Source organism: Somniosus microcephalus, chromosome 5 (assembly GCF_052327205.1).
Source record: "Somniosus microcephalus isolate GS21.2 chromosome 5, FLI_Smic_1.0, whole genome shotgun sequence".
Classification (NCBI taxonomy): Eukaryota; Metazoa; Chordata; class Chondrichthyes; order Squaliformes; family Somniosidae; genus Somniosus; species Somniosus microcephalus.
In genome coordinates this window covers 79222317-79235926 of record NC_140991.1, presented here as the reverse complement: position 1 = coordinate 79235926, position 13610 = coordinate 79222317, and the positions used below count along the sequence as shown (strand labels likewise).

The 13610-nt window shown below is 41.7% G+C and overlaps 1 protein-coding gene across 6 annotated transcripts in view; it reads right to left on the bottom strand.

Annotated features, from left to right (window-relative positions):
• Positions 1–3373: 3373 nt before the first annotated feature.
• The window catches only part of trdmt1 (tRNA aspartic acid methyltransferase 1), a 105038-nt gene continuing 94801 nt past the window's right edge, over positions 3374–13610 (bottom strand). For all 6 annotated transcript variants that reach the window (XM_085987868.1, XM_085987871.1, XM_085987867.1 and 3 more), the window contains 2 exons: positions 12649–12778; positions 3374–3929 (listed from right to left, as the gene is read on the bottom strand). In XM_085987868.1, the coding sequence (XP_085843994.1) occupies positions 3829–3929; positions 12649–12778 (231 nt within the window). In that variant the 3' untranslated portion in view covers positions 3374–3828. The remainder of the gene's footprint in view (positions 3930–12648; positions 12779–13610) is intronic.

The following is a 13610-nucleotide window of genomic DNA, read 5'->3' as shown; positions in this document are numbered from 1 at the left end:
GATCTCGCAGTCTTTGTGGCGAGAAGTTCAGCTTTTCCGACGTGCACTTGAAATCAACGTAATATAGTGGGAATCCCATAGTGCTAGCTGCTGTGAAGTCAACAAGCTATCTAAGCAGCCAATCACATTGAAGAATTCTCACAGACAGGGAACCAGGAATTAGAAAGCACTAATAATCAATCACTTAAAAAAAAAATACAGAGAACAAAATAAAGATTGGGACATACACATTGGGTTAAGATAGAAGTTAAAATTGATTAGATTTTAAAATTAATAAAAAAAGAAATTTGACATTCCACCAATATAAAGTTAGTTTTTCAAGGCCAGAACAGTTGTTTATGAGTAGTTATTAATCAGATTGCTGTTAAAAACCCAGTTACACCTCATTTGAATGGGTCTAACTTTTTATGGTGTTTCTAATAGCGATATTTGTTCGGAAATGGGGAAGTTTTCGTCTGATTACTGGCTCGGGGGGCGGTCCACAGTGCAGCCTGTGGAGGAGCAGTGAATGACTGACCGCAACTTCAGAATTTCCACGTTGGCTGCGCACGTGCTAAATCCTGAAGTTGCGGTCAGTTTCAAAGGCAAAATGACTGCAAACGCTGCCAGTTTGCCATCATCAGAACCACAAGTTCCGGGCTTATATATTTTCATAGAATCATCATAGAAAGTTACAGCACGGAAGGAGGCCATTTTGGCCCATTGTGTCTGCGCCAGCCAACAAAGAGCTATCCAGCCTAATCCCATTTCCCAGCTCTTGGTCCATAGCCCTGCAGGTTAGAGCATCCCAAGTGCACATCCAAGTACTTTTTAAATGTGGTTAGGGTTCCTGCCTCTACTACCCTTTCAGGCAGTGAGTTCCAGACCCCCACAACCCTCTGGGTAAAGAAATTTCACCTCAAATCCCCTCTAAACCTTCCACTGATTACTTTAAATCTGTGCCCCCTGGTTTTTGACCCCTCTGCTAAGGGAGATAGGTCCTTTCTATCCACTTTATCTAGGCCCCTCATAATTTTATACACCTCAATAAGGTCTCCCCTCAGCCTCCTCTGTTCCAAGGAAAACAAACCCAGCTTATTCAGTCTTTCCTCATAGCTAAGATTCTCTACTCCCGGCAACATCCTTGTAAATCTCCTCTGTACCCTCTCTAGTGCAATCACATCTTTCCTGTAATGTGGTGACCAGAACTGCACGCAGTACTCTAGCTGAAGCCTAGCTAGTGTTTTATTTAGGGTTAGTTGAAGCATAACCCCCCTGCTCTTGTATTCTATGCCACGGCTAATAAAGGCAAGCATTTCGTATGCCTTCTTAACCACCTTATCTACCTGGCCTGCTACCTTCAGGGATCTGTGGACATGCACTCCAAGGTCCCTTTGTTCCTCTACACTACTCAGTGTCCTACCTGAATAAAGCTTATGAAATTTTCCCTCTAGCTTTCCCTGAAATACTTTTGAAAAATAACCAACAGCTTGTGTTAAAGGCAGAGAGAAGCAGTCTATTTGTGGACAGAAAGTGAATGTCATATGCACAATTTTTAGTTATAAATTTGTATATATATTTTAAAACAGTGAGAAATTTTTGAAAGAAAAGGAAGAATGTTGATTCACAGAATTCTCATGCAAGTAAAATAAAGTTTTCCATTCAACTGTCAGATGACTTGTAAACTTAAAAAGAATTTAACTACATTGGAATACACCATTTGTATTTGCAATTACTTAAAAGTGAAACTTAATAGCTTGATTACTACAATTTCCATAAGTTAAAGGTCACAGTAACTCTTCCCAGTATCAAAAATTACAACAGCTGTTTTATTGTGCAATCTTGAAAGATTTTCTTCTGCAGCTTTGGTCATACTATATGCTAAAAATAAGCAACAAGTTTGGCCAGTTTGATGCCCATGGAAGGAAATTAACTGTGCAGTTTTATTTAAACAATTATAGATACAACCCAATAATACGACAGTTTAGGATACATCGGTCAGGTGAGGGAAATTAGTATAAAGACAAGCAGCACACTGAAAATGAACCTATCTTCATTTGTTGAACTTTGCTACTTGAAGTTCAAAAGAAAGAGTATCTGCAATATTGGTGTCACACTCTGAGATTTTGCTGGGAACTTCCTGTAAAAGTCATATTACAAGTGTTACAAGTAAAGAGTAGACTGACAAACTCTTCGCAGATCAAGTCATATAGATTTCTTCATGCAGTACGAGCATGCAGTATTTAATTCCAATTCGCTCCAGATTTTCACAAAACTAGAAAGTGATGACAAGAAACAAGGGGCTAAAAATTGGAGAACGTTGGAAACCAGCCGGTAACAGCGGCGGCCAAGAATAACGACTGCCGGCCGAGAGAGCGCAGGCAGTGCCGTCATTTTGGTACTGTCTGCTCATTATCAGCGTGGCGTTGATTTTCTGGTGTAACGTGCTCTTTGCAGTGCTAATCTCAGAAGGAGGCAAAAGGTCGCCTGTCTCCCGCTTGCAGTGTAGGGGAGCGGGGAAAAAAGGTGCGACCCGAACAGTTGCCGTACTTGCTCCAAAAATATTAGCTGCCACCCAATGTTTGTGGATTTTTTAATAGTTTATGAAATGAATGCATCTGCATTCTCTGGAACACTAATCCTTCCCCAATGGTTACTCTTGAAAGTGTTTAAATGGGTAGTCATCGTGGCAGCTTTTAGTGGGTCTTGCATACTCAACACAAAATATTTGATAAATAATTGGTTATGGAATTTTGAATAAATTATTTATAATTCCTTAAAATCTTAAGCAGTTGAGTCCAGATTTGCTAGGTGGTGACGTTCTGGTAGCGCTATCATAAAGATAAAAGAGATCTTATCAAAGATCATCTTCAATCGTTGCAATGGAGTTCACCCTTTGATTTACTGACCCACCCTCCCGGAAAGCTGTCAGAAAATGCAACCCCCCCAACTGATGGGCAAAAAATGAAAGTTTAAAAGAAGAACCTTGGCAAAGGAGGCATTTGAAGTTCCTGCATCCATCTGAGGTGTTTTCCACTTGTCCGCGTTCATCCTCGCAAGTCCTGCCAGACTCCTCATGGCCGTTAACACTGCTGAAACACCTTTTAGCGGCAACATGCACTGGCGTGATTTAGAGTGGGTGGCAATGGGAGCGGCGAACTCCAAAATGGATGAGCAGGCATCAACTCGGCGTTGTACGCCGACTAACGTCGCGCTCCAATTCCGACCTGCCGACCGCCACAGGACCTGCCGCCAGTTGGCGGAAGAGCACCGGCTGCCATTTTTTTCACCATTTCATGGCAGTAACAGGTGGCACAAACCACCCGCATTTCTAGACCAAGGACTTATTGTGCAAAGAAAAGGTAGTGTAGAAGCGCTATGATCCAAAAACAACTCTGTATAAAACCTTTTATTTTTGTTGTGCTAAGATACAAATATTTTCTGCCATCATGTTGTGCGTTTACAAATACAAAGTTTAAAACTACCTTTGTTAGAAACAGGCATCATTTAAAATATATATCTAAGAATTATTTTTAATTTGTTCGCACTACAGTATGTCCTGAATAAGAGTCTTATGTCACAAAATACAACTAAAAATCAAACTATTCAGCTTCAACTGCAGTGCAGTACTATGCAGGTTGAACTATGATGTTCTAATGCATGGAAGGGCCATGTTTTATTCAGCAACACATGAAAGGACTATTTCAAGATATTGGTATTAATAAAAATGATCAACATATTATTTCACGCAATCTACTGTTTATTTGTCATTTATTTATTAGCCAAAATAACATTTCTAGATGTACATATTTACATACCATAAATGATAAAAGCTATGGATTTTCAACATCACTCAACCATCAATTTAATGAGCTTGGCTACCACATGGATATTGAGACTATTTCCTAGCAGACGGTAACTTTGTTTCAGTGAAACTTTCTCAGGAAAACCTGCAAGAATAAATCAAAACAAAATTTAAACCATAAATAAACACAAGATATACAACTATCAAAATATTTTTACAAACAAATAGATATGTAAGCCTCTAGGAGAAATGTTATTGGAGAGATTTCAAACACAGAAGAGAGCCATGTATGCTTAAATGTACTAATATTGTGGATTATGTAATTTTAATATATTTATGCTAGAAATCTTATTTCCAATGTTAAGAGCAGGAAGTCCCCCTGATGTACAGGCCAGCACCACTAAAAGATGAATTGGTCATCTATCTCATTTGCTGTTTGTGGGACCTTGTTGGGCACAAATTGGCCCCTGCATTTGCCTTAATTACAGTGACTAAACTTCAAAAGTAAATTATTGGATGTGAAGTGTTTTAAGATTTCCTGAGAATGTGAAATGCCATCATATAATTGCAATTTTTTTCTTCTTTATTATATCGCCATGAGAAAACAAGCCGGCGACCAAAATGATTTTCAAAAAATAATTTGAATAACTTTATTGGTTCCCCTACTTCTTTTTGCTGATTAGGTTATTGGTAGTTGTTTGATGACAACTGATTCTTGTTTGTTGCTTTTTGTTCCCATTTGTTACTTGTTCGTTATTCACTGACCTGTTCAATTGTGGATTGCCACTTTTTATACATATAAATTTGGATCCATTCAAGTGCAAGGGGCATCACAGTGTAGCCTCATCAGGATGATGAGAAAAAGGAAACCTGGCTGATTTTCAACTCCATTTCAAGAGCACCAAGACCAATTGTAGCATCCTTACCACCACCATGGCTCAAATTGGTTAATTAAGTAAAGACCACAAAACAAATCTTGGACCTTCTTGGTCCGTATAGTGCAGTACCACACCACACCAGTTTATTTTCACACTAATCCACAAGGGAGCTTTATTCTTCCATTTAAATGAAAGTATTCTTCTTTTCCAACCTCCCAAAAATTATATGTGTATCTGTAGTATAAGACAATAATTTAACCAAGTATTTCAGAGGATCTCATAAACTATGAGAGTTAGGCACAACCCATCTGTTCAGGTGTGTTCCAGTGGGTAGCACTCTCACCTCCGAGTCAGAAGGATGTGGGTTCCAGTCCCACTCCAGGGACTTAAGATCAAAATCTAGGCTTGCACATCAGTGCAGTACTGAGGAAGTGCTGCACTGTCAGAGTTGCCGTCTTTCGGATGAGATGTTAAACCGAAGTTCCATCTACCTCTCAGGTGAATGTAAAAAATCCCACAGCACTATTTTGAAGAAGAGCAGGGGAGATCTCTCCAGTGTCCTGGCCAATAGGTATCCCTCAACCAACATCACTAAAGCAGATTATCTAGTCATTACCTCATTGGTATTTGCTGGACCTTGCTGTGTGCAAAATTGGCTGCCGCACTTCCTACTTTACAAAATTACATCACGGTGACTACATTTCAACAGCACTTGGCTGTAAAGCACTTTGGGACATTCTCCGGTCGTGAAAGGCGCTATATAAATGCAAGTCTTTCTTTTTCCTTTTTTGTTCCTCAGTTGAACCCCAATATTGGATTTTATTAGCCACTGTCTAAAACTATCTTTATGGTATGGCATTTTTTATTAAATAAAAAAACACATACTTCAGTGGGATAAATTACACAGAATTGTGTTTAAATCCTTCATGGCCTCATTTTTCCCTATGTCTGTAACTTCTTCCAATGCTACAACTCCATCCCAAAATCTGTTTCTCTGATTCTGGCCTCTTGTAGATTCCCACACCCAAACCCCCTCCCCCCCCAACCCACCATACCTGTATCCTACTATGGGTGGCCATTCCTTCAACCACCTTGGCCCTATGCTCTGGAATTCCTTCCATAACCGCACTCCACCACTCTCATCCTTTAAGATCCTCCTTAAAATCCACCTCTTTGACCAAGCTTCTGTCCACCCCTCCTAATATCTTCTTCTCTGGCTTGGTGTCTATTTTTTGATAGTGCTTCTGTGAAATGCTCTAGGATGATCTTCTATATGAATGCAAGTTGTTGTTATGCTACAAGTTTGTTTTGAATTTATAGCCGACAAAACAGCCACAAATTGTGCAAACTGGGTCAGGTGGATCCCAAATAGAAACAGAGTCACCCTGATCACCCAATACTGAAGTCAATATAGATGAGGCAATAATCAGATGGGCCATCACAGCAAACCTCTGACTGAAAGGGTTAGTGCTCAATACAAGTATGCACTGGACTAATTTCCCACATAGCAGTTTCTTCAAAAATAAACTTTTATAAAAGTTTTGGAATAGAACAGATGAAATAAAGTTTTTATTTTTTTTAATTTTTAAAAAAAGTCTTACTCTCCCAATGGCACAGTTGGTTATTGCAGTGAGCAGCTGAACCAGGAAGATCCCAGGTTTGATCCCCGTTCTGTAAATTATCAAATTTCAGCCAGGGCAGTGGTAGAGATGTTACAATGCCAATGATGTAGGTGGGGATCAGCCATGGTCCCAGATCCTGATTGCTATCCAGCTACCCCTGATGGAAGTGTGCATGTGCGGACATCAGGTGAGGACAGGATCAGACTGTGATGCCCCCATATGGTCAAATAACTGCCAATACCCATTGTCCAGGCTCCCACATGTCAAATGACCACTTGGTTAAGGTAACAGAGGCTGGCTAACGCTTATGGAACCATTCTGAGGAAGCAGTCAATCCCTTCAGCAGAGGAGGGAAGGGGGGGAAAAGAAAATTTGTGAAGAAGCCAAAAAGTTTATAAAGTCCCATGTGCATTGGTCCTGTTTATAATTATTAATGAATCACACACATAAAAGATATTTACACAATGTGTTCTTCTGGTGCACCAAACATGTAATTCTAAGTAATTCTTAACATTTGTGGTAAACACACTTCAAAAGGAAGTGTAAATATGAAATAAAGGCATCTGTCACACCAATGCTAAGGCTTAGAACACTTATTACCAATAAAAAAAAACAACTTGGTGGATTAAATTTCAAACTTTAACTTCCAAAGATCTGTACCAAAATTTAAAATGCATCAACGCCCTTAATCGTGACAGATGTGCATCTTATTTAAGTGGCCCTGCACTAAAATTATGGTGAAGGACTGGTGGACAGAGTACAGAAGAGAGTGACCAGGATGATACCAAATCTTAGAGCTCTTAAGTTATGAGGATAGGTTCCAAAAGTTATGTTACGTTCAAAAAGGTACTTTGAAGAAATGAGTTTTAGAGGGTGATCTACTTGAATTCTTTAAAATGATGGCAGAATTGGATACAATCCAATTAGACAGGTTATCTGAAAGTAATAGGGATTGTAGGGCTTGAAGTCATGTCTATATAAAATCAATAGGTAAAGAGTTAAAAAAGCAATGTACTGCGGATGCTGAAAATCTGAAATAAAAACAGAAAATGCTGAAAATACTCAGCAGGTCAGGCAGCATCTGTGGAGAGAGAAACAGAGTTTACGTTTCAGGTTTGTGACCTTTCGTCAGAACTGAAAAAAGTTAGAGATATAACAGGTTTTAAGTAAGTGCAGAGGCAGGGAAAGGGGGAGGAGAGGAATGAATAAAAGGGAAGGTCTGTGATAGGGTGGAAGGGAGGAGATATTAAACGACAAAAGGGATGATGGTGTGAGGCAAAAGAAGATGGTGTAAATGGCAATAGCAGAATCATCAACAGTTGCCATCCGAAAAAAAGGGGGCAGAGGTTCTGATCTGAAATTGTTGAACTCAATGTTGAGTCCGGAAGGCTGTAAAGTGCCTAATGGAAAGATGAGGTGCTGTTCCTCGAGCTTACGTTGAGCTTCATTGGAACAGTGGCAAGCAAGGCTGTGTCATCGCACCAACGCTCTTCTCAATCTTCCTTGCTGCAATGCTCCATCTCACCCTCAGTAAGCTCCCCACTGGAGTGGAGCTAATTTACAGAACAAATGGGAAACTGTTCAACCTCCGTCGCCTCCAGTCCAGATCCAAGGTCGTCCCATCCTCTGTCATTGAATTACAGTATGCAGACGATGCTTGCGTCTGTGCTCACTCGGAGGTCGAATTCCAAACCATCGTAAACACCTTCACCGAAGCATATGAGGGCATGGGCCTTACACTAAACATCCGTAAGACAAAGGTCCTCTACCAACCTGCCCCCGCCACACAGTGCTGCCCCCCGATTATCAAAATCCACGACAAGGCCTTGGACAACGTGGACCACTTTCCATACCTCGGGAGCCTACTGTCAACAAGGGCAGACGTCGACGACGAAGTCCAACACCGCCTTCAGTGTACCAGTGCAGCCTTCGGTCGCCTGAGGAAGAGAGTGTTTGAAGACCAGGACCTCAAACCCGGCACTAAGCTCATGGTCTACAGGGCAGCAGTGATACCTGCCCTGCTGTATGCCTCAGAGACATGGACCATGTACAGCAGGCACCTCAAAGCACTGGAGAGGTACCACCAACGCTGCCTCCGCAAGATCCTGCAAATCCATTGGCAGGATAGGCGCACCGTCAGTGTTCTTGCTCAGGCCAACATCCCCAGCATCGAAGCTCTGACCATGCTCAATCAGCTCCGATGGACGGGTTACATTGTCCGCATGCCCGATACGAGACTCCCAAAACAAGTGCTCTACTTGGAGCTCCGGCACAGCAAGAGAGCCCCAGGTGGGCAGAGGAAACGCTTCAAGGACACCCTCAAAGCCTTCTTGAAAAAGTGTAACATCCCCACCGACACCTGGGAATCCCTGGCCCAAGACCGCACAAAGTGGAGGAGAAGCATCCGGGAAGGCGCCGAACACCTCGAGACTCTTCGCCGGGAGCAAGCGGAAGCCAAGCGCAGGCAATGCAAGGAGTGCACGTCAACCCAAGCACCCCACCCACCCGCCCCTTCAACCACCGTCTGCCCCACCTGTGACAGAGACTGTAGGTCCCGCATTGGACTCATCAGTCACCCAAGAACTCATTTTTAATGTGGAAGCAAGTCATCCTCGGTTCCAAGGGACTGCCTAAGAAGAAGAAGAGGAAGAAGTAGGAGGCCGAAGACAGAGGTCAGCGTGGGAGTGAAGCGAGAATTAAAGTGACAGGCAACCGGAAGCTCGGAGTCACGCTTGTAGACTGAATGGAGGTGTTCCCCAAAGTGGTCACCCGATCTGCGTTTAGTCTCCCCAATGCAGAAGAGACTGCATTGTGAGCAGCAAATACAGTATTAGGTAAAGAGTTAGGTTAGATTTTTTTTTTTTTACTTAGACAATGCTCTCTGGAAAAAACTGCCATGCTGGGTAAGGAGTCACTACAGTTCTTTAAAAGGAACTTGACAAGTTCAGGAGAGATGGTGACATTTCCATTTATAGAGGGCACATTGCTAGTTGTATGATAGATGGAATTTTGCAGCAGCACTTGGATGACAAATAAATCGATGGACTAAACAGCCTTTGCTCATTCCTTCTTGAAGGCACAGTGAACAAATGAAGGGAATAAAGTCTATTGATCTTTCAACTCATCAAGAAAACACGTCAGTCCATTTATTGTTATTCAGTCATTCTCAAAATAATTTTTATTTCCATTTATTTAAGTTAGATACCAAACACTAAGCCAAAACAAAACCCCATACCCATTAATATTACAACCAACAGGTTATATCTAAAGAAGTCATATCCAGAACTTTAAAACTCTACTTAAATTTCCCTGAGCAATAAGATTCAGCTTTATTATGGAAAATAGCAGACAGATGGTATTCAGCCACTGAGAATGCCACAAAACTAAAATCACATGCTTGGCCAATGGCTAACAAATTTGTCTATGTGGTTTGGACTCGAGCACAAGTTCCACAGGTTAAAATAAAAACCTTCTACCAATTCCACCGGTCAGTCCCATAACAACAGTTACTCGTTAACTTTTACGACTGCCTACGTTAGAAAACAGTAATTTATTAACTGGAGACAGCTACATTTTGGAAAACCATGTATGGTTTGCAATTCCAAAAGGAAGTAACAACAACTTGTATTTATATAGCACCTTTAACATAGTAAAACGTCCCAAGGCACTTCACAGAAGTATTAAAAGACAAATAATTTGACTTCGAGCCACTAAGGAGAAATTAGGGCAGGTGACCAAAAGCTTGGTCAAAGAGGTAGGTTTTAAGGAGCGTCTTAAAGGAGGAAACAGAGGTAACAAGGTGGAGAGGTTTAGGCAGGGAATTCCAGAGCTTAGGGTCCAGGCAACAGAAGACACGGCCACCAATGGTAAGTGATTATAATCAGGGATGCTCAAGAGGGCAGAATTAGAGGAACGTAGATATCTTGGGGGCGGGGGGGGGGGTGGGTGGGGGGAGAGAGTTGTGGGGCTGACGGAGATTACAGAGATAGGGAGGGGCAAGGCCCTGGGAGGGATTTGAAAACAAGGATGAGAATTTTGAAATCGAGGCATTGCTTAACTGGGAGCCAGTGTAGGTCAGCGAGTACAGGGGTGATGGGTGAACGGGACTTGGTGCGAGTTAGGACACGGGCAGCCGAGTTTTGGATCACCTCAAGTTTACATAGGGTGGAATGTGGGAGGCCAGCCAGGAGTGTGCTGGAATAGTCAAGTCTAGAGGTAACAAAGGCACAGGTGAGGGTTTCAGCAGTGGATGAGCTGAGACAAGAACGGAGACAGGCGATGTTACGGAGGTGGAAATAGGCGGTCTTAGTTATGCTGCGGATATGTGGTCAGAAGCTCATTTCAGGGTCAAACATGACACCAAGGTTGCGAACAGTGTAGTTCAGCCTCAGACAGATGTTAGTGAGAGGGATGGAGTCAGTGGCTAGGGAACAGCGTTTGTGGCGGGGACTGAAAGCAACGGCTTCAGTCTTCCCAATATTTAATTGGAGAAAATTTCTGCACATCTAGAACTGGATGTTGGACAAGCAGTCTGACAATTTAGAGACCGTGGAGGGGTCGAGAGAAGAGGTAGTGAGGTAGAGCTGAGTGTCATCAGCATACATGTGGAAACTGACGCTGTGTTTTCGGATGGTGCCGCCAAGGGGCAACATGTAGATGAGAAATAGGAGGGGCCAAGGATAGATCCTTGGGGAACACCAGAGGTAACGATGCAGGAGCAGGAAGAGATGCCATTGCAGGTGATTCTTTGGCTAAGCTTAGATAGATAAGAATGGAACCAGGCGAGTGCAGTCCTACCCAGCTGGACGACGGTGGAGAGGCATTGGAGAAGGACGGAGTGGTCAACCTTGTCAAAGGCTGCAGACAACTCAAGGAGGATGAGGAAGGATAGTTTACTTTTGTCACAGTTACAAAGGATGTCATTTGTAAATTTGATGAGAACCGTTTCGGTACTGTGGCAAGGGCAGAAACCTGATTGGAGGGATTCAAACATGGAATTGCGGGAAAGATGGGCATGGATTTTCCCCTAAGAATCACATTTTTAAAGTATTCTTGCTTTCTTCTCCTGTTGTAGGTTTTCTTCTTTCCATTGCCTTGCTGAGAGGAGAGTGACCTTCTGCCAGGTCTCTGTCACTATTGCTCTGTAGCAGCTAAAGTGCAAGAGTGTGGTGACACACCAATGGTCTCCTTCCCCCCAGAGGAAATTATCTCATCCACACTTGGCATTTACTACCTTATGGCATCAGAAATGTGGCATGTGGGAAAACTGCAGGTACAAAGCTTGTGTCCTACCAATGGAGTACCTAGAAATATGTTCATCCATTTGGCAGTTAACATTAAAAATATTTTGTTAAAATTAATAAGAATTTTTTAGTAGGTTTCAAACATTTTCACCAGACTATACTATTTTTAAATGTTGCATTCACAATTTTTTACATAACTATATTGATATACTATATTAAACAACCTTGGAGTGAAATTCCTGTCTTTGCTAATCTTCGCAAAAGAGTAAACATAATTATAAACTGAATAGCACTTTATATTCACATCTACTTTTTGCTAAAATTAGCTATTGGCCTTATCCCTTATCCAGTGTGAGCAGCATTAGAAACAGATTTATTTCCCGCAACATATCTGAGACACAATGCATTAACCTAGAGGTGCCCAACCTGTGGTCATAAGGTCACATACAGCTCCCATACGCTGACAATCCAACCCTCTCCCCTCCAAGCCCAGACAACTCGATTGGATTTGTGCTTATATTGTATATTTGCTGGCTAGTGCTGTTTGAATTTTGCAGGCCTGGGTGGTTTAAAAGGGCTGATTTGGGGATTTATCAACCAATGCGCCAATACTGCTAAATCTGAACACCAAGATCTGTTAGCATCAAAAACTTGAGATATATGTAAAATAATGGGAAAACTGACTTGAAGTTTATATGTGGCCCCCAAGGCTCCATGGCCCGTACCTATGCAATGCCTGACAACAAAAAATGCTTGGACATCCCTGCATTACCCTTTAGGTCAATATGTTGCATCTCACAGTACTCGGTTGCAGGCAAACATCTACAATCCTCTATACTTCAAGTATACAGATCATAACCATTCTGCTGTAGTGGAGTCAATTGGAGGCCAGGTGCTTGCCCACAGAAAGGTTGAAGAAAAATCAAAGCCTTGGGTTACTGTTGTGAGCACTCCAGTAACTGGATCCACAGCAGCAATGGCAAGACAGGAAACAGATTGCACACTTGCCTTCCTGGTTGAGAAAGGTGTACAATGTGCAGAGGCACATTAAAAATTAAGAGTAGATGTGAAGAAGTAGTCTTTCACACAAAACAACAATACTCAGGAACATGTGTACATACTAAATTCTGGAGGAAATCCATGGAGATTTGCTATTTCTCTGGGAGTGAAATATCGTAGTTTTAATTTTGACAGCTGGGTCAACTTTTCATCCTCTGATAATGTCTGAAATGACTGGAAGACCAAGGCAAGCTGTTAAAACAAAAACAAAACAATTAAATACTGAAATGAGTTTCTTCAAATCCAGAGTTGCTCAATAGACCATAAATCTGAAAACAATTCATAAAAATTGGAAACAAACGTTATTGAAGTATATTTTAACGCACAAACATAAATTCAACAACTGGACATTCCTAGTGGAGAGCTGCACTCGAAGGGGGGGGGGGGTTGCAGATTGGAGAGGTTAAACACTAGTTGGATTCTTTGACTTGTGCTACCTTCTAGCACCCTGGTATCAGAGTGCACACTGGTTCCAGATCAAATGTGGACTAAGACCATTCCCTCTTGTCCTTGCCATATGGAAGTGCTAAGGAAATTTGGGTCAAAGGAAAACCCTTTGAACTACAGTAACTGATTTGAATATCTGGACATTGGGTCAGTGTTAAAAACTTTTAGGCACTTGTCACAATATTGTTGAATTGTATTTGAGATCCGTGAAAAAGATATATACAGTGTAGTAATGGCGAATGCTCCCTCTAAGCTGCGCATGTGCGCAGTAATCTGCAAGGTACTGCACAGGCCGCTCATAAGCTTTTTCATTTGAAGTACTGTGCATGCGCAGAAATTTGAAGGGACCATGCATTGAAATAAACAGGCCACGCACAACAAAGCCAATTTAGAGGAAACATTGGTAATGACTGCCAAACACATTATGTGTGGTGACATTCTTTAACCTGCTCTGGATTAATTCATAATTAGAACTGCAGTAGCTGTTTTCTAGTTACACTTACTTACAACAGATTCCTGACACATTAAAATCATTTCACACATAACTCTGTTGCTAAAGTACTCCACATTTCTGATA